This window comes from Epinephelus fuscoguttatus, linkage group LG1 (assembly GCF_011397635.1).
Source record: "Epinephelus fuscoguttatus linkage group LG1, E.fuscoguttatus.final_Chr_v1".
NCBI classification, from domain to species: Eukaryota; Metazoa; Chordata; class Actinopteri; order Perciformes; family Serranidae; genus Epinephelus; species Epinephelus fuscoguttatus.
This window is the reverse complement of record NC_064752.1, coordinates 40578317-40598135: the sequence shown is the minus strand read 5'-3', so window position 1 is coordinate 40598135 and position 19819 is coordinate 40578317. Positions and strand designations below refer to the sequence as shown.

General features: G+C 40.6%; 2 protein-coding genes across 4 annotated transcripts in view; one reads left to right on the top strand and one right to left on the bottom strand.

The window, feature by feature from the left end:
• The window catches only part of ppp1r3db (protein phosphatase 1, regulatory subunit 3Db), a 40636-nt gene that overhangs the window by 10101 nt on the left and 10716 nt on the right, over positions 1-19819 (bottom strand). The window lies entirely within an intron of this gene.
• The window catches only part of phactr3b (phosphatase and actin regulator 3b), a 66366-nt gene that overhangs the window by 44296 nt on the left and 2251 nt on the right, over positions 1-19819 (top strand). For all 3 annotated transcript variants that reach the window (XM_049573141.1, XM_049573157.1, XM_049573148.1), the window contains exons 9-11: positions 15853-15908; positions 18076-18137; positions 18324-18464. In XM_049573141.1, the coding sequence (XP_049429098.1) occupies positions 15853-15908; positions 18076-18137; positions 18324-18464 (259 nt within the window). The remainder of the gene's footprint in view (positions 1-15852; positions 15909-18075; positions 18138-18323; positions 18465-19819) is intronic.

Sequence of the window (19819 nt, the reverse complement as noted above, 5' to 3'; positions counted from 1 at the left end):
CTGTTTTTGCAGCCTGGCTCCACTCTCTCAGGTGCCGCAGTACTTGGTTCCATTTGTGACTGACGGCAGGCCTGGCTGGTCAACAAGAGTCATTGAGATGAACTGACTCAGAGCTGCGGACAGCTGAGGCATGCCATTGTTTGGGGTGACGGCACCATGTGCTCGTCTGCCAGCGTCTCTTTCTTGCTGACCACATGATCTGCCAGAGGACATGACGAGCCCCTCGCACAGAAACAACAAAAGGCTGAAGGGACCCTCTCCAATGCCTGCTCTCTAAACATCCATCCTGTAAAAGTGATTGTTACACACCAAATGAATCATACTGAATCTGTCGCATTGAATAAGTCGTGCTGAATGGAACAGAGCAGTATTTGTGGAGGTGGATAGCACACTGTGTCCTGTCTGAAGCATTTGTAGTGTGTTTGAGTGCTGTGAGGGGCCTTGGGCTGTGCAGCTGTTTGTACAACATCAGGAACAGAACAGCCTTCATCACGGACAGAGAACAAACAGTCATTTCCACCTTGGCTCCTGTGTAGAGCAGCAGCAGGCAGCATGATGCAGAGGCATTCATTTGAGTTACCGTCTCCAGAGAAGATTTTTATAATCTTTGCACTGTTTTAATGGAGTAGAGACTTGTGGTTTTTAGTTTGGCACTGGAGCAGCTGAAAGCAGCACAGAACAGAGCAGACGTCTAGCCTTCGGTTGAAACTGGACTGAATTGCTTTACGAAGTTTTTTGAGATATAACCTCTCTTTTATTGGCATTTAAAGACTATAGTTTCAACATGTAAAGGCCCTGCTGGATAGTGAGATCCTTGGCATAGATTACAAATATGCAGGCTTTTAAATGAGTTGCTACCACAATCTACTTGGACCACAGCAGACAGTATGATGGAGGAAAAGCAGTGAAAAGAAAGACATGCCAATGTAACTTTTGCTTCATACAGGAATGTACAATGATACAAACTGAAACCCACAATGCATCATCATATTTCGCAAAAGCTCCTTTACAGAGCTTCACCGGCCTTACACCAAACTACTTTTCAAGCAGTGTCACTGTCGCAGACACATTTCTGATGTCTAATGGCGTTTTACCTCTGTTGGTGTGCATGCTCATGATCTCAGTTTGTTGAACATAACACTCAATCTGAGCTGTTTTAGCTCAGTCTTTTTCTCGTCTTGGTGTTTTGACATAATCCCACATGTTTAATATTATTTTAAGTTTTTTAGTCATGGCTCATGCAAATACTGAAGTTCAATGACATGAACATTGTCAACAACTAACAGCTGTGCTCCCTGCAGCACTAAACAGGGTAGACAGTAAACATGGAGGGGACTCCAGGGAGATGCCCCTCATTCCCACAGTCTCTTCCCATTTAAATAGTGCAGCTAACCAACAGAAAATGCGTTTGCGACGAACAGAGATCTTCCTTTTCGGGACAAAAGGACGCAGTAAACGCACTATCATCGTGTCAGAGGATGCATCTTATTGTGTCCATGATAGTGCTACACTGTGAGCAAGGATCTGTGTTAAAATCCACCGGAGAGCTAGCTAATGTTAGCTGGTGGCTGCAACTAACAGCTCATGGAGGTTGCATTGATTTACATTATAATGTGTTCAAGTTCTATTCAGTAAAAGTGAGCGTTAGGCAAAGTTAAATTGTAATATTCTCATGATGTGTTCAGTGTAGTCCTGCAAAATGTAATTTTTATTGAGAAATATGAATAAGTACAGTATTACTGTTTGAAGGAGACACTTGTTGTTTTCACAGCAATATAACATATATCAGAAAGGTAAAAAGGCTTTTGAAGCCTTTATGTTTTTTAAAGATGTTTTTCATGTGTAACGTTAGATCGAATGTTGTTTCATAAATTTGTATGATTGAATTTATGCTCATTCAAAGGTAGTGTAATGAAGGGCTTAATTGCTTTAAAAGAGTTTAATTATTTCTTTAGAGCGTTGATTACTTTGTTTCCCTGGCACAATTGGGGGAATAAATAACAACAAAAACAAAATTAAACCATTGGTATTAGCAGTCGGCCAAATAGTTATTTTAAGTATCGTATCAGCCCAGAATTTCAAAATCGGTGCATCCCTAGTTTGTAGGCAAATTCAGTTTATCTTTATAGATTCTACTGATCCCGAATTGACAAGAGTACTGTCGACATATGACGCCTTTTATCTTGTGTGTCTGGAGTTATGTGTTTTTGCATTTTTATGTCATGTTTTGTAAATGGAGTTTGGTGTAATATTGTCCACCAGGAGCAAGATGGGAAATAATCTCTAATTGTCGTCTTGCAGATAGAGAACCTGCAAGATCTGCAGTCTTAGCGAAATCTAGTAGCGTGTGACCACAAACATTGTCCAGTAGATGTGAGATGGTGTCAGACCTTTTAAGGTTTTAAGTAGAGTTGTACCGATACCAATAACAGTATCGGAATTGCCTCTGATACTGCCTAAAATGCGGTATCGGGTATCGGCGAGTACAGCCTATGACCAATCCGATACCACGTAATGCCTCACGTCATTACGCACACGCACGCTACAGACAAACGAAATGGAAACTGAGCAGAGTTTAAAAAGCATTCTACTGTAGCCTTTAAAATGTCTTTTTTACCAAATTGTGTGGCTGCACTTTAACCTGTGTCTTGATCTGTGTCAACACTGGATAATAATAATAAAAAAGTTTTATGGCATTCATTCTGCTATTATGTATTTATTTCTTAATATTTTACATAGAGTTTTAGGAGTTGAGACATACAGCAGTTCATATCCCATCCATTTTTATTTTATGCGCTGGTATCGATCGGTACTCGGTATCGGCAGATACCTAAGGTTCAGGGATCGGAATCGGTATCGGGAAGGAAGAAGTGGAATCGGTACATCTCTAGTTTAAAGTCCTTCAGTGTATGGTGGTGTATGTGTACATTTCTGCATTGCTGCACTGCTGTGACATTATTTGGATTATCGGGAATACAAACACTATAAAAGCACATGAGACACAAAGGTCCAAAAAGAGACTTTAACCTTAATTATTTTAATCATCACATGCAAATAATACATTAAGAAAACTGTATTTTTTCATCATTATCCATCAATTTCTCTCACATGTACTAGAATAGATCTGAATTTGTTACTAAACTGTGTTGAAGGGTATTAAAAGACACCAAACTGACAGAGCTAAACAAAGATTGATGTCTTCATACACCCACAGTACATAAACATTGTGCAGTGCTCTTCTCATTTTTCCTGTGATGCAACATGTTCCCTGATATACAGTTTATTGAAGAGCACATGACATGTTGCATTGATTTGCAGTACATAAGCACAGTGCTCTGCAGCAGAATGCAGAGCAGTGGGCTGGCCCAGGACAGCAAAAGGGAACCCTCTGTTTCTAAATATAGCTCTCATTGGCGAAATGCTGCAGCAGCAGCCATAATCAATGGCCTATGTACGTCACAGCCCAGCTTGCCTTCCCTCCGCCCCGGTTCCCACTGATAGATAACATTTCCTCTCCCCCGCTCCCCTCTCTCTGAACCCTCCCCACTCCCCTGCGGCGCTCTTCTGGAGAGCTGGACACAGTTTACTGCAATGATCTACATCTCCATTGCTGTCCTCTGTTACATGCTTTTATGCAGGCATCCTCAGCTCGTGCCCTCAGCTGAGGACACAGTTACATAAAAATGACAATGTGAAGACCTTTATAACTCTGCTGACATTTTGCTGCAGCCCGCATGATCCTCTGTAAGGTTGTGAGAGGGTGATCATGCATCTGGTGACTTGGTAAAAACCCCTGAAGCATCAGTGCCCTGAATTCCCAGAGGAAATGTGTAGCTTCTATTTTTAGAAGGGCAACTTTATGAATCCATTGTTACCTCGTACCTGTCACGTGACCCTGCAGGAGAGACTGTAGAGAGAGGGAGAGACAAGAGGAGCTGGAGCTGGCAGGAGGAATATAAAAAGAAGATAAGCAGATATTTTGAAGATGTTTTTTATTTGTGTTTCTGTCAGTGGAAGTTTAGTTATGCAGTAATAGCTTGGCTGCAGAGCTGCGCTCGTGGCAAAAAATAATCTCATTGTGTAAATTAAAGTTAAAAGAGTGAAGCCAAGAACTACAGTGTTTTAGACCATGACCCAGTGACAAAAGCAGGGTGATGGGACAAAATACAACAAATATTATGAAGCCTAAATGTACCTAAATGTTATGTCAGCACTCTGACTAGACTGTACCAAGTAAGATCCACTTACACTTTAAACACATTTGTCATGTTCTCATGTCAGATTAGTTAATAACCAGTTTATATAACCACAATGATAATCAGACTAGCACTCTTAACTGCCCTCATGCCAACTGCATAAATATCCAGCAAAACATTTCATATACAATGCGAGCACATAGGAGCTAGACAAGAGTTTCAGTGCAAGTCCTGGTCATTCTTTCCAGTCACACCAGAAATATGTATAGTGAAATTAATCTGCATGTCTTTGGTTCTAGAAGCTTTGTGTCGTAGTTTCTATTCTCATGGGGCTAGTTGGTGAGCTGCTGTAGCTGATGGGCTGAGCCGTTAGACAGCAGCACTAGCATGAACCACCCTTCCTGGAGCTTCTCTCTACTGTTCTGTTTGTATTTTTGTCATTCTAAATGTAAGTGTGACCACGTCTTCAGGCAGTAGAATTTGCTATATGATCAAACTGATCAAATATGATCTAACAGAAAAAATTCTGAACATTAATGTAACTGACATCTATGTCTGACTTACAAAAAAAAACATCACTTTATAAAGAGTACTAAATCAGGTTAAATGTAATTAACTTATTTGTTGGTGGTGTGGTTTTTGGTTTAACCAGATAAGCTTGTCTGAACCTCCAACTTTAGTTTCAACATTTAGCATAAAGCTGTAGACTTAAGCTATTTACAGTAGCTGGCTGACATAACAAGATTATGAAAATCATGTTCAGGAATTTGTAAATGAGACTCATACCATAGCTAGAATTGTGCTTCAAATTTCCACTACAGCTCTTTGCTATTCAAATTTGCCGTTAGCTCATTCTAATCTCTTCGCCTATCCTTATTAGAGTGTAATTCAACAAGATTATTTCTCCCACCAGGTCTGCCCCAGTGAAATATCTGTGTAACTAAAACTCAAGTCAGCAGATAGTGACAGGAGCAGTGGTGGAGGAGGAGGAGGAGGAGGAAGGCAGAGGGAGGAAGACACCCAGCAGTGATGGTGATTGTGTCAGGAGCCTACTCAGTGTTTGCCACAGTCCGATGAGCCATGGAGGAACCAATAATTGGATATTTGTGGCACATAGACCAATTTCTGCTGACACCACATCTCAGCAGCTAGCCTCAGCTGCTTTCGAGGACCACTATAAATAACCAGCCACACAGCAGCTGACTGCAAGACAGCAATATTAGCATTTAGAAATTTAGTTAGTGTTTAATTATTCTGGAGTCACTCTTAATGCTGAACAGTTAGTCAGTGGAAAATAATTGTGTGTGCTGAGATTTTCAGCCAATGAGTGCTCCACAACGGAGGCTGCACTGATCATTTCACTGACATCAAAAGAACAGTCTCCCCATGTGTCGTTTAGGCACAATCTTTAATCTTGTTCACGTTCCTGTAAAACTCCCATTTCTATGAATGGTATTCAGCACAATTGCAGTTTCCAGGCAACCATGTCTGTCCGCGAGCGGCCGGCTGCTCTTCCTTTTGGAACCACAGAGAATGTTTTCAGTTTTGTAATTCCTCTCACCCGTGATGAAATATTAATGCATGCTCTGCTCGGGTTCCCTCTCCTGCTTTCTCCCTCCTACGGCCAAGTTAAGTCAGCTAGGCCAGTGATCGCTTTGATGCAATCCAGAATTGTCTGAGTGTTCAGCTTTCACAACTAGAGCACAGTCATGTCTGATACAACAAAGACTTGGCTCTCTTTGAGCATAAAATTGAATTAATTAAAGTGTAATTGATGCAGGAATGAGAGCCCAGGAGTTTCAGACCAGCAGTCCAAACATCTCACGATATTTATATATAAATGGGCCACACCAAAAAAAGAAATATTTCAGTTTCATCAGATTCGGCATATTCGACAATTTGGGGATTTTTATATAAAGCTTTTAAGTTTGAACACGCTCCGCAGGCTGTTCAGTTTGACAACAGCATTTATGTAATATAGTAGCCCTATAGATATTAAACAAAATCAGAGACTTGCTCAGCCCTAATACATATATGTTTTTATGTTCTTGTGTACGTGTGTCTTTGACCTGCAAAACATAAGAGTTTTGTTAACTGGAGCATATTTCCTGCTGAAGAGTGCAGAGGGAGTCACTGAGTGTCCTCTGTCCCCCGGGTTCAGAAAGAGATGGAAGCTGGGAAAAAACTGCTTGGTTTCTATTTTTGATATGAAAAGGTTCTTGTTTTGGCAAGAAAGTGATCCTAATGTAACAAGATATTTTTCAGCTTATATTTTTCTTGTAAACATTATGTCCAAAATTATTTGATTTCAACCAAAAAAATCATCTTGTGATAACAACCAATCACTTTATTTTGTTATATCATTAAGACTTTATATTTATTCCACAAAATCACAGTATCTTAATAAAACCAGAAACTTTTCTCATGAAAACATCAGACCTTCTAAGCATTTTTGGTTAAACCATTAGAAGCTGGTATGTTGTTATAACCTTCCCTGTGTTGTCATAATGATAAACAGATCTACTCACTGCCAATTTGGACTTCAGTATCAGGTCAGTTTATAGAGGTGGAGAGATATATACGTATATACACAAACACAGTGATGGGAATAACTGTTAGCATCACACAGCTAACGAGCCGTTTTGGTGTTGGTGTGAGTTTTTTGGACCATTAAAAAGCTCTATTTTGGATGTTAGCTGCTGCTGTGTTAGCTCGTGCTAACCCGGCAGATGTTGAACTGACCGTGAATAGATGGCTCTGGAGCGTCAGTGCTGCGTCTTACCTATGAAACAGGAAAAAAAAACGTCATCACATTGATTATTATTATTATTATTTCATTTTTATTTTGTTTTCAGAAAATAGCAGCATACAGTTTTATTTTTTCTTTAGCTACATTCACTGCCTGAAAGTGTTGCAACTGTCAAAAAAACCTGTAGGCGGTAACATCGATATGTCTACATGTGCAAGTCTGAACTTCTGCTGCCATTTCTTACCTTTCCTATGGGTAGCTTATATTGATAGATGTGGAACTGGTCCAACAACGACCGAGCAGCTCCCCCCTCTCAGAGAATCTGCAGCCTACTAAATGTGATTCAGTGTGTTTGTGAGTGAGTCACAAGCTATTTATTTTATCCTGAATATGTGTTATCGTTTCTGTGTCTCTTCATATGCAAAGAATATTTTGCAGCAACACAAATGAGTGTCACAGTGGGGTGCTGTTCTTGGTTACAAATATAAAGATTCTTATTTTTAAATCAAAGAGCAGTATTCAGTATCACTAAATGTTCGTGTTGAAAATCCTCTGACACCCCCACCCCCCACTACCACCCACTGCTCTACATGAGAAGATGTCTGTAGTCAGCTGAGGGTTAAAATAATGAAGACAGTGTAGTTTTTGTCTCTGTGGTTTTCACACGAGGAACATTTCTCTCAGGATGTGCCTCTCGGTTTCTATTTGTGCCTTTATAGCGAGCTGCATCACAGCCGGGCATCAGTCCAATTACACGACTGGAGTTGGCAGATATTGTTAAGAAGTTGGAGAGACGTAAGCGCCGGATGAAACAGCCTGCACATATAAGGCATGAAGTGAAATCCTCAAATTACATGTTGTCACCACTGTAGACCATCCCTGTTCCACATGCAGTAATTAACGTTACACAATGGCTTTTTTTTCCTCAGGATCTGGCTGCAAGTACCCTCTAATTGAAATGTCAAAAGTCTTAAAGCCTCGGCACCCACTCACTGAACAGTGGTTGTTTTTCTCTCCTTTCGAGCCCCATACCAAGCTGGGGTTAGATCACTGGTGATCAGGAGACGCGACCCGGGACATCTGTGGCTAGATGTGTTTGCTCGTCACCCACTGCTACATTTCTCAGGCTATAAATAAACTGATACAGTAGGGTGTACATTTGTTTTCCCAGCCTGGCTTTTGTCCTTTTCCAGCACTGATGATGGCTTCCTAGTTGACTGTAACAGTGTTCATTATGCAAACAGAATAAGATATTGATTTTTAAATAGGTTAGATCTGCTAAGTTGGCTAATGGATGTCCATTGTCTAAGGAAATCAATGTTTGTTCAGTCGTTACAGGACAGTTAATGTACTTTGAACAGATAAGACACTTAACTCAGATTTTTAGCCGTGCGAGTAGTGGCGTTGTTCTAGGGATGGCAATGTTGGTCTGTTCATGAAATCTGATACAGACATTCATGGTCCCCAGATTATGTACACTAAGGACTTCCTCTCACACCATTATAACATTTTCAGTCATGCTTGGATGGATAAAAATTGGACAGACACTCATGTTCACCCTGAGATACATTTTAGGGCCTTCCTGAAAGTCCAAAGCAAGGCCTGAGGCACGTTTATTTTGCATTGTTTATGGACAAACTGAAACCTATACTGTACATTTTTTTAGGGTTGACAACTATACTACTGATTTCTTCTCTGCTCTGAGCGCAGCCACCTTCACTCTCTGTCATTAAACCACTACAGGCGCTACACTACTCTTATCACTTGATGATAACCTGCTAATACCAAAAGTTCGAATTACCCAAAAACTGTTTTCACACCAGAAACAAACCAAAAACATGGTTCAGTTTGATTCAGACCGAGAACATCTCTTTTTGTCTGATCAAGGTTTGGTCCAGTCCAGTGGCCCAGTAGAGGTTTCACAATTGTAATTTTGGTTCCAATCAAACTACAAAGTCCAAAAGGCTGAACCAAATGAGGTGTGAAAGGGTCCTATTGGTGATCCTTTAGCATCAATAGTAGGTCAAAAAGTATTCTTGTCCAAAGACCAAATGCCTGCTTAACTGTTTTCCCATCAGCCTCAGCTGTACTTTGTGTTTTGTGCTACTTAGCAAATGCTAGCATTCTAAAATACTAAAGTAGGATGGTGAACATGGTAAGTTTTCAGAACAGGTTACGTTTTCCGTGTTTTGTTTTGTTTTGTTTTTTTCAACCATCAGAAGAGTTGTGAAAACAGTGAAGGACATGTGGCATAGCCTACAGGACACAAACATCTGCAACAGGAGAGAGGACCAGGGCAGAGGTGGATGGCATGGCAACAAGAAACGGAAGTGGAAAGACATGGAAGCAATTACCTTCTTGAAATCTTCCACAACAAAGAGATCATCATTAGCCTATCCAGAAATGCCCAACAGCAATAATGATGCCTATGATGAGTGCAATTTAATAGCCACACAGTATCATTTCATACCTCAGGAAGCTGCGGTGGTACCACCAGGGGAGAGAAACAAGGGAGCAAATGTGTCTTTATATTTTGCAAATTTTTGCAGCTAACAGAACAATAAAACACATCAGACTCACAGTGGAAGGTGTCTGTGCGTAATGATATTTATTGAATGACTGCTTTGAAAAATTTAAATACTTGGTGTGCAGAGGCATTTAGTCTAGTTTTATTCCTGGTAAATTTAAATTTAAAACTTAGGTTGCAGCTGCTGTGAAAGGTCATGGCTCATGTCTGGTAACCTATATGTTTTTCTTTAGTGTTAAACTTTATGGCTTATGTTAAGTAACTTGTGTTGTCCAAAGCAAGACCACGCTATTTGAAGTTGTCTCGTCCACACTGTGCTCCCAGCAGGTTGTTCAAGAGCCAGACATGATCCCCAGCTTGATCTGTGGACCTGCGCTACAGGGCAAAGCCTCGCAGACAAACAACTGGCTAGATAAAGAATTGATTCTTGATTTTATGTCTGAGTCTTTGAATGCGTCCCATTCATCTATCATCAATAGCACAGCGAGCCTTTGAACAGAGGGAGTTTTAAAGGGCAGCTTGAAGGCTCTTGTGTGATTAGCTTTTTCATAAGTTGGAATTTTGTCATGGGTGCAGTAGAGTGTTTGTCGATGCCAGAAGTGTATCTATCCAAGCAGTATTTTCCTCAAAGCCAGTCTTTCATATTCATGTGACCTAGTAACAGTGGGAGACATCCAGGTCAACTCTTAAACACAGCCAAGGCCTGAACCAAGTTACATAAACATCGAGCTTCTGGTAGGCTACAATTAAAGAGGGCTTCTTTAATTATTCCTGGCAACTACTCACCAGCCACCCCCTCACATCCCCCGTCCCCTGGGCATCCCGGGCTAACTCAGACTCTACATCCGACCATGGCACTGCTGTCCTCGGGCTCTGCCACTGAAGGGAAGAAGCGCGGGATTAGGACACACCTCAGTGGGCAGTAGCAGGCCGCTGCCCGGCCCGTGGCGCCTGACTCATCCCATTCTCCTCCACTTTTCATGGGCTGACATTCCCATCAGCACCTGCTCTTACAGGCAGCTCATTGCTTTGACATGCTGGTGAGTTCTCCAACAAAGGAGGAACTTTTACCTCTGACCAAGCAGAGTGGGTGAGTACTTGTGAAGCACAGATCGCTGCAGGAGGCTGTGACTAAAGGCCTGTTAGGGTTGTTTGGCAAAATAGAAACAGGCTGACTCACTCTAGCTTTTATGTTGTTTAGTTTTTTTGTTTAATCCACAGCACCTAAATTGTCAGATGTACACAACTGATGCTTTTTTTTTTTTTTGGCTTTAAGCGTGTGGCTGCAGCAGATTTGATTCACTCTGTGAACTGAGCCAAAAGCTATTGACCTGAAATGTTTTCCACTGCAGACCACACATTGTACTATAGCTCTGCTCCATATAGCACATCGACTCCCCTCAGCTTCCATTATTGTCATGTCGATGGTCCTGTTTTGTAAGCCCTCAGTGGTCCCAGTTACAGCTGAAGCTTTAACAGGACAGAGGCTTTTTTTAGATATGCACTCTAGGTGCCATCCACCCTGTCAATTTCAGGGCTGGTGACAAAATGTTGCAGCTTATGAAAGGTTTTCCATTTCTTTGTCCTCGTCATCATCTGGGCTCAACTGATTTAAAGCCAATAGGTTATTATATCAGTTAGAAAAACTATGTATCAAGTATTACAAGGTCACAAAAGTGGTAAGTGTAATGAATAAAAGGCGGGCCCATATGTATCTCTACATTTGTATTGGCCTATGCTGCATCTCCTGATTTATGTCGAGGGCCAACCGTCTGTATGCCAACATCTGACTCATCCAGGAGACCAGAGTTCACCTCCCTCAACAGACCTGCAGTTTTTGAGCACCAGTCGTTGGGATGTCCCAATCAAGTTAAGAATAGACACTGTGGGTCACTGCTATACGATGTTAAGGAGAGGCCACAGAGTGGAGTCTCTGCCTGTGTTCGGGATGAGCAAACCATGCAGCCATCTTGTTGAGGTCAAGATATGTAAATAAAGCATGATGTGTCTCCCAGGAATACGAGAGATAGAGCCAATCAGGGTCTGGAGCACATTCCAGGACACCATCATTGACGTCACCGATGACATCAGTGAATTCACTATGTCTCTGGTGGATTTAATTTGTAAAACAACAGAAACAGCCACACCCAAAACTACAGTTCAGTCAGGAACACTTTTGTCAGAGAAAACTTTAGTTCCATTTGCAGTACTATATTTGGTGGTATGGCTCTGTTCTGGGGCCCCTCTGCCTTTCCTCGGGCCTACGCAGGAAGCCTCCTCCACTCGCCTAAGTGGAAAGCACAAGTTGGAGAGAGCACACCTGTCTACCCTTCCATGCACCTACATGGAAAGCCCAAGGCAGCAGCAGCAAAGACCCCCCGGGAACAGAACAGCTGCTCCATCAGTTGATAGGGCTGCTTGAGATCAGCTGATGTAGCTGGGATGTGAGCTGAACTTGACATTGTGTCCTGCCTGATCTAACGCTATGCTCAGTTTGAATCTTTACACTACTAGGAACTATGCATTACCAGACACATCCAGAAATATGGATGATTATAAGGCACTAGCCAACAATTTAAAAAGAGCCACAAAAAAAGACCAAATTGCAGTGCACAAGTTGAAGGAGCTGACAGGATTGCATTTCACTGGAGTTGTACCTTGTATAATTCCAGGTGACAAATAAATTATTGATTGACTAATTGATTGGATGAATTCAACATATTTATGAGACTCAAGCAGCTGGACCTAAAAACTGAAGCTAAAGCAAAAGTTCTAAAAACTGCAGTTCCTCATATGGCCAGATGAGGCTGGTTCTAGAAGTGAGGCAATCCCCAAAGACGCTAATTTCCCTGTTCATGACGGGATGAATTTTTATATAATTTATCTGTTAACATTTTATATAGGCTTAAAGTTACACATATTTAAGGGTGTGGCCACTTGAGTGACAGGTCGTTGGCGAGGTGTCGCTACAGTCTGTTAGTCAGATCCACACCTCCACCCTCTCATCCAAATATGGTCACTTCTGGCCTCGATAAACCAAGATCGTGGCAGCCAAAATGTCAAACTTGAGGCTTATAAACATTAGTCCCCAAACTGAGGGGTGATATCACACTGGCTACGTGCTTTATTTTATACAGTCTACAGTTATACCACAAGGATTAATTCTACACGGAAAGTTTTCTTCCAAAAAAATTCCACAGCATACCTTTAATGTTCATGTTTTATTAAATATAGCCCCAATCTTTCCTAAACCTCAACCAAGTGTTGTAGTTGCCTGGTATAAATGGTAGATCTAAATAAAAATAGTTGTTATGATAAATACAAATGGTGTATTTGTAAATAGTTTTTTGTATTTTTAAAGCTTGTACTTAATTATCAAGCCTATGGAAAGTCATCCTTAAGCGTTTGTCAAAATCCCTGTCACATTAATTCTGACTATGCGTGGAAAGAGCAATTGCAGGGGGACAGTTAGTACTTCAGGCATCACTTTCACAATTTAAAGATGATACCGACTCTTCTTCTGTGAACCCAGACTCAAAAAACTGTCCGTCCACCTCAATAATTTGTAGGATGGGGGTTGTCCTGCTCCGAAAAAGACACTGTGTTCCCAGTAAATGCAATGTCCCTCTCTCGGTCAGCACTTTAAGCTCCTGAGCTGGTCAGAACAACATCTGATCTAATTTTCTGCTCACCCAGTCTGCTGTACATTGTCCCTGCTGCTGGTGTGAATCATAGTTTCATCTCGGCAGTTAGAGTGTGAATACATTGTGGTCTGACACTTTTCTGGGTGATTAGAAAGTGGATTTTATTATGAGCTTGCACCTTCTTTCCCAAGTTAGTCGTGACTGATTATCTCCGTGTAACCTGTTCGTTCAGGGAGGGTCTGTTCTGTGCACTCATACTGTGTTCAGCAGCTCTTCGTATCACATTAGTGCATCTAAGCGTGATCCCATCTGGGGGCTGCCCACTAAAACTACCTTCTTTTTTTTTTTTCCTTTGGGCACCTGGAAAAATTTTGAGATTAATTTGATGGTAATAGTTTAGCAAAAAGAGTTAAAATTTTCTGTACTGCATAACAGGTAAACAGATGTAATGCCTTCATTTTAGGCCTTTTTAGGACAATTATTTTACTCTAAAAATCATTGTGATAGAACCCACATTATATCTACAAACGCAAATACTCTGCCTCTGGATCATCTTAAAAGAAACTGCAGTAGGCTATCTATCAACAAAATGTGTTTTCTCTACTTTCTTATGCATTCAAACTAGTTTGTTTTACTTACTTTGATTTTTAACTTCAATCCAGAACTGAATGAAATATCACAAACCACAATTTGCTTCACAGGGCGCAAGGAAATTAAATGTATCTCTGTTACACTAGCCAGCTAATTATGCTAATGTCAAAAGGTCCAACATTAGCTTTAGTAGGGTCAGGGTTGGGTCTTATGAAGAATAACAAACTGTATTACCACGTTGTTGGTTCATGAAAATTGTATCTTTTATAACAGCTAAAGAAAAAAACATGCTCTAGCTTTATTTAGCTTTACAGGCCTATCCCACCAGCTAGCTAGCTAGCTATTTTTTTTAGTTAGGCTATTGCAAATTCAAAACCTGTCTCACAGAAATAATGCATTTAATAATAAAACTTGTCAAAAAAAACCCCAACTCTGACTCAAGTCTTGACTCAATTTTGACCAAATATGTAGTTAAAGCATTTTGCTTTGCCAGCTCATATTTAGGCTACCTTCTTGGTCAAGGACTTACACTAGCAACCAGCAAAGTTACATATGCTACGTAGACATTTATCTAAATAGTTCAAGAGGGTTTTGAGTAATACCATCAAAACAAACAAAAAAATGTTACAATTGGCCCCAGTCTCCCCTACACATTCTATTCTGATAACAGTCAGATCAGTTTTGTTCATGTAACCCACAGGCCTATAACTCGAGGATCCAGGAGGGGATTTTTGTTTTCATTAAAAAAAAAAAAAAAAACACAGAGCCCTGCTTTGATCAAATCACAACATTAAGTTTGATCTGTATTTACTATGAGTTAATATACTCTAAGTGTTTCCTCTTTGGAATCCTGTGCTGTCCTGACAGCTGTGTGGCAAATGTAGTGGCGGTGAGTGTATTGGGGGTGGGGTGGAGGATCTATCCTGGAAAATCATGTAAGGAATCCTAAAGTTCAGGTGATGTGGAATGCTGAGAATTAACTCAGGCTAAACGTGACTGTGCCAAATCACCCTGTCTTGTTAAATGTGTGGGCTGCATACAATGAACACATGAATACAAATGTAGGTATCAGCTGCCCTGTCTCTGTTTTCATTTCCTCTGTGTCCACGTGATGGCATTTCTACCACTATGTTACATATAACACATTATAGACATTGTTAGTGCTGAAATGATTAGGTGATTAGTAATCAAGTCATGGTGGTTTAGTAATCATTTAAGTCATTTATCAAGCATAAATGCCGAACAATTGTTGGTTGTAAATTCTCAAAATTGATTATTTTTTTCTGTTGTACAGTATAGCTTTGTATACGAAGTAACTTTTGTCAGCATATTCTGAATTTTGTAACAAAATATAACTGACAGACGTATAATGAAAATCAGTTGCAGCCATTAAATATTTCGGCAACCTATCCATCTGATGTTCTGCTTATTATCCAAGATGCTTTACATGTTCTCAGTAACATATACACAGTATATGCTTTATGTCTTCTCTGAAACCATCCTCAGTTTACAACACCATACCACAATATCACATATTACTCTAATGGGAAAAGTGAGTTTAGATGGGTTCACTTCAGTGTGTGTGTGTGTGTGTGTGTGTGTGTGTGTGTGTGTGTGTGTAAATGTGCGGGCGGGCGCGCGCATGGGGAATCTCCTCCTCAGTCCCTCCCCTTCACATGAGTACTGTGCATGTGGTAAAAGGAGGCAGGCAGTGCAGCACCATTCAGTCTACTCACAGCTCAGTACTCAGCATCCTCCGCTCCGCCGGGACTACAACCAGCGCTCCTCTCTCTTTAAACTTCCATCTTACCAAAAACCAAAGCGGTCTTTGAGGGAAAGTCTCCCTTTTTTCTTCACCAAACTGGCTCTGACGCGTGATATTCAACGCGCAGCCTGACTTCCTTCCCGATGTGGAGCTTTAAATGTTATAATACCAAACTAAGCCTCTTTTTGGACTCGAGGTGGGACGCGGTGTTTGCGTTTTGGATGTGCGGATCTTGGCGCTCTGCGCACCGGCTCAAGCATCCAAAGTGCTAGTATTAGTGCAAAGACTTTGTGCCAGGAGAGGGGGTGAGGACAGAGACCCCAGCAGCAGCCTGAGGGGACAGAGATGGTCCAGAACGTAATTCTGGTGTTTTTCCGCAGGAGACTGAGCCAGAGGCCGGCCGTGGAGGAGCTGGAGAGCCGGAACATACTGAAGCGTAAGTACTGTACTTCAAGCACTGATGGAGGGTTTTATCAGAGCCAACAATCATTGTGGGTATGTGTATCTGTGATGGGGAACCACCACTGGTTTCTGTTACATTTCGCTATAGGGTGCCCTGCTTTTTGTTTGTTTGTTTGTTTGTTTGTTTGTTTTTTCCAACATATACTTTTAATTTGAAAACCAAAAAAATGAGTTTATGCTGACTTTTCCGTTAAAAAAAAAAATCTTTAAATTAATTTTTAATATCTATCTTTATAGTTACTATAGACTGTTGTGACTGACTAAATTTGTACTTCAAAATAAGAGATGTTTATTACTATCGTTATTATTACTTTATCATTATTTATTAAGCTATATGATTATTGTTGTTGTTTTTAATGGTCTTTTACACCTGAAATAATTCCTCCACTAATCAATCGGTGAATGACAAAAATTACTTTAATAATCAGTTAAAAGTTAGAGCAAGTCAAAACTCCATATTGTTGTAAATTGATCTTTGGCTCTGGGACCGTTCAGACAAAACAAATAGGAGACATTACCTTTTTTTTTAGTACTTTCCGACATGAATTAATCAAGAAAATAATCAGCAATTTTTTTTTTTACATAATTGCAATAAGAACATTGAAGTACTGACGTCATGAATGATTGCTTTTTTGTCCAGTGAAAGATACACCCCTGACCACATATCCCCTAAATCAGTGTGCTATCCCTTTATTATTTCCATGGAGACTGTTGAAGGAAAAAAAATAAGAAAACAAAAATATTCTTTCAGGTCCAATTCTGTGGCTGGTTCAGATGAGTTTTATTCACTGTGCAGTGGAGGCAGAAGTTCACAACAAGGGTGTAAAATTCTCTGTGAGGTTACACATTCGCAGCAGAGTTGTATGCTGTCACATCCAAGGCTAGACCAAAACAATGTGGGCTGAGCTAATCAAGAGATCTGAGAGGCAAGGATAGAGGGTAGGACTTAGGAAACCCTGAAAAGGACAATTAACAATATAATCTGATACAACAGTCTGATCAGCCTTGGCACCCTCATCCTTCAACACCTCAAGGACTGTTTTCCTGGATGAGTTGCTAAAACAGTTACACAAAGGGTTGTGTTAATCAATGTTAAACAACTTGTAATGCAATCAGAAGAACAGGAAAGACAATAATACATTAAGATAAAACTCTAATGTAAAACATTTTCCTCTATAGGACTTTGAGTCTCTATACTTGGTGGTTAGTTGACTGTGGTCCAAGTTGTATGTTCTGTGCCCATGGGGATTTTGTGTTTGGATCCTTGAAATCACTTTGTGGGAGTGATGACACTGTTTTATTCAGAAGAATGGTTGAACTCGTGTGGGGAGAAGGTGTCAAATCGTAGCACTTCAAACTGTGAAACTACTCGTGCTATCCTGACGCCGCAGAACAATTATGAAACATCAATGTGAGGAATGAGAATCCCACATTCGTAATGAACTGCGTTTCCCAGTTGAGACGGGCCACCTGTGTGCTCTGAGCAGCTGTCTGTTCCATCACTGACCCTGTCTCTCTTTCTCTCTCTCTGCACGGGAACATGTGTTCTAGCTAAACACAACCCTTTGCAATCGGGACACTGTCCCTGAACAGAAACACATTCATTAAACCAATATCCTAAAAGCTTTCAGTGAAAATGCAAATGATTGAATCGTGCGTTCCTGTTGTACCCAAAGAGTGAAATACACTCAGATGGTGACAGGTGTCAGCCTCATTTTAAGCTGCCAAACTAGTTCAACGGCTCAAAAAAATATTTTGGAATGAAAAAAGAGAGAGATTAAAATAAGTGAAGTGACATCTAGTGATGTTTCTGCTGCATCTAATAAAGATAAATCCTATTAGTGCTCTAATCCGCCCGTGTCTCACTCTCTAACTCTCATTCAGCACTGATCCACAGCTGAAGTCAGTCAGTTAGTCCTGTCCTCAGCACAGTCTCCGACGGGCTCACTTAGCAGTATTGATCATGAGGAGGATCATGCACATTAGCTCAGTTAATCACATCAACTGTCCGGTCCCAAGAACTTACTTGACCTTTGGTAAATTGACGGAGTATCTCCAAAATGCCTAAATATTTTGTGGGAATAATAGTCAATGTGACTGAATGCTTTTGGTGATAATATTTGTCTTTTTTGTGTCAACAGAAAGAAATGATCAGACAGAGCAGGAGGAGAGGAGGGAAATCAAACAGCGGCTGAACAGAAAGGTAGGCAGCTGCAATAATCCGGGCACATTTTGGGCAACACACCAGCCCTCACGGGAACTGTTAACCAGTCAAAACAGAACCTTAATACCTGACCTGCTGTGATTTTTAATATTTAGTTTCTATCACCAATCTCTTTGGTGATTGAATGCATCGATAAGCTGATGCGAGTTTATCTTTATTTTGCAGCTGAACCAGAGGCCGACGGTGGACGAGCTGCGGGACAGAAAGATCCTCATTCGTTTCAGTGACTATGTGGAAGTGGCCAAAGCTCAGGACTACGACAGGCGGGCTGACAAGCCCTGGACCAGACTGTCAGCTGCTGACAAGGTAGCTGAAAAAGCAGCCACTGGTGTTTTTGTGTGCATATTTGATATTTTGTGTGAAACAGAGCCATGTTAGCCTCTCACTATGGTTTCTGCAGGTTTTAAAAAGTCGTTGAAAGTGCTTAATTCCTTAAAAAGGCCTTCCAAAAATTATTAAAAATTAAATTTACAAAAGTATAAACTGTTTACGGGCTTAAAGACGAGATTACACAGCTATAAACTAAAAGTGGGATTGTTTTGACAGTGGATTGTGCTGCAGGAGACAATCATTGCAATCATTTTATGTAGTGAAGTCAGCACACAAGGGTGTAGAGTTGCTTTGTTCCAGCATTTGGTGGGACACATTTTAAGCCAGTATGGCGTCTGAGGTTTGTTCCCCCAAAATTTTGAGTGTCAAACATTCTGGTGAATTTTTATCCACCATATTGTCAGTTTTTGGTGCAAATGTTACGATACTTCCTGATTCGACCATGCATAGTTGCTTCATCTTCTTTAATTCTATGGCAGATTGCAGTTATTGCATTAGAGCTTGCATCCTGCAACCACCTAGGTTACTGAAGGCATTTTTGCATCTCTGGTTCATGTTCTAGCGGTTTCTCAAAATTAAAGTCACTACCATAGACTGCGAGGAAGCTCACAATGGGCAAGTGTCAGTTCAGCACCTGAATGAACGTATAATCCATTCCCAATTCATTCACATGGAATCAGGGAAACGGTAGACAGCAAACTGAATATCATATTAAAGGATGAGACGACTGGCAACTGTAACAGTAGGTGGCGTTGCCATTCAGAGTGTAAATATTTGAACTTTTTGCCCTCCTCCATGAGGGAATTTACAACCAGATTTTACAGAGCTCCTTCACACAGGGTGAAAACACAGGTGAGCTGGACAGCTACTGGACATTACTGGAAAAAATACATAAAATAATAATAAATAAAATAAATAGTTTTATTAAATATATTTGAATACATTCTTTGTAAACAATACGACATCATTATTGCAACATAGATTGTTGTTGTTTTTTTGTTTTTACCGTGCTGTCCAGAAGGTGTTTTCCGTCTGCTGTCTACCGTCTGCCTAATTCCATGTGAGCGCGGCATTATCCTGGTCCAGACTGCATTAATTTAACTGATTATGTCAGCAGAATTTTTTTGTTGCACACTCCTGAGAAATACTGGCAAAAGTTGACAGTAACAACTAATTTCAGGCCATATTATCCCTTTGGTTTTTCACACTTGACTGGAATGATCATGAAACTAGTAACTTGCATTCTTTGGTTTTTAAAAAGCTCTTGAAACGTCTTAGATTTAACTCGGTGAACCCTGCAGAAACCCTGTCTCACACACAATGAATAATTC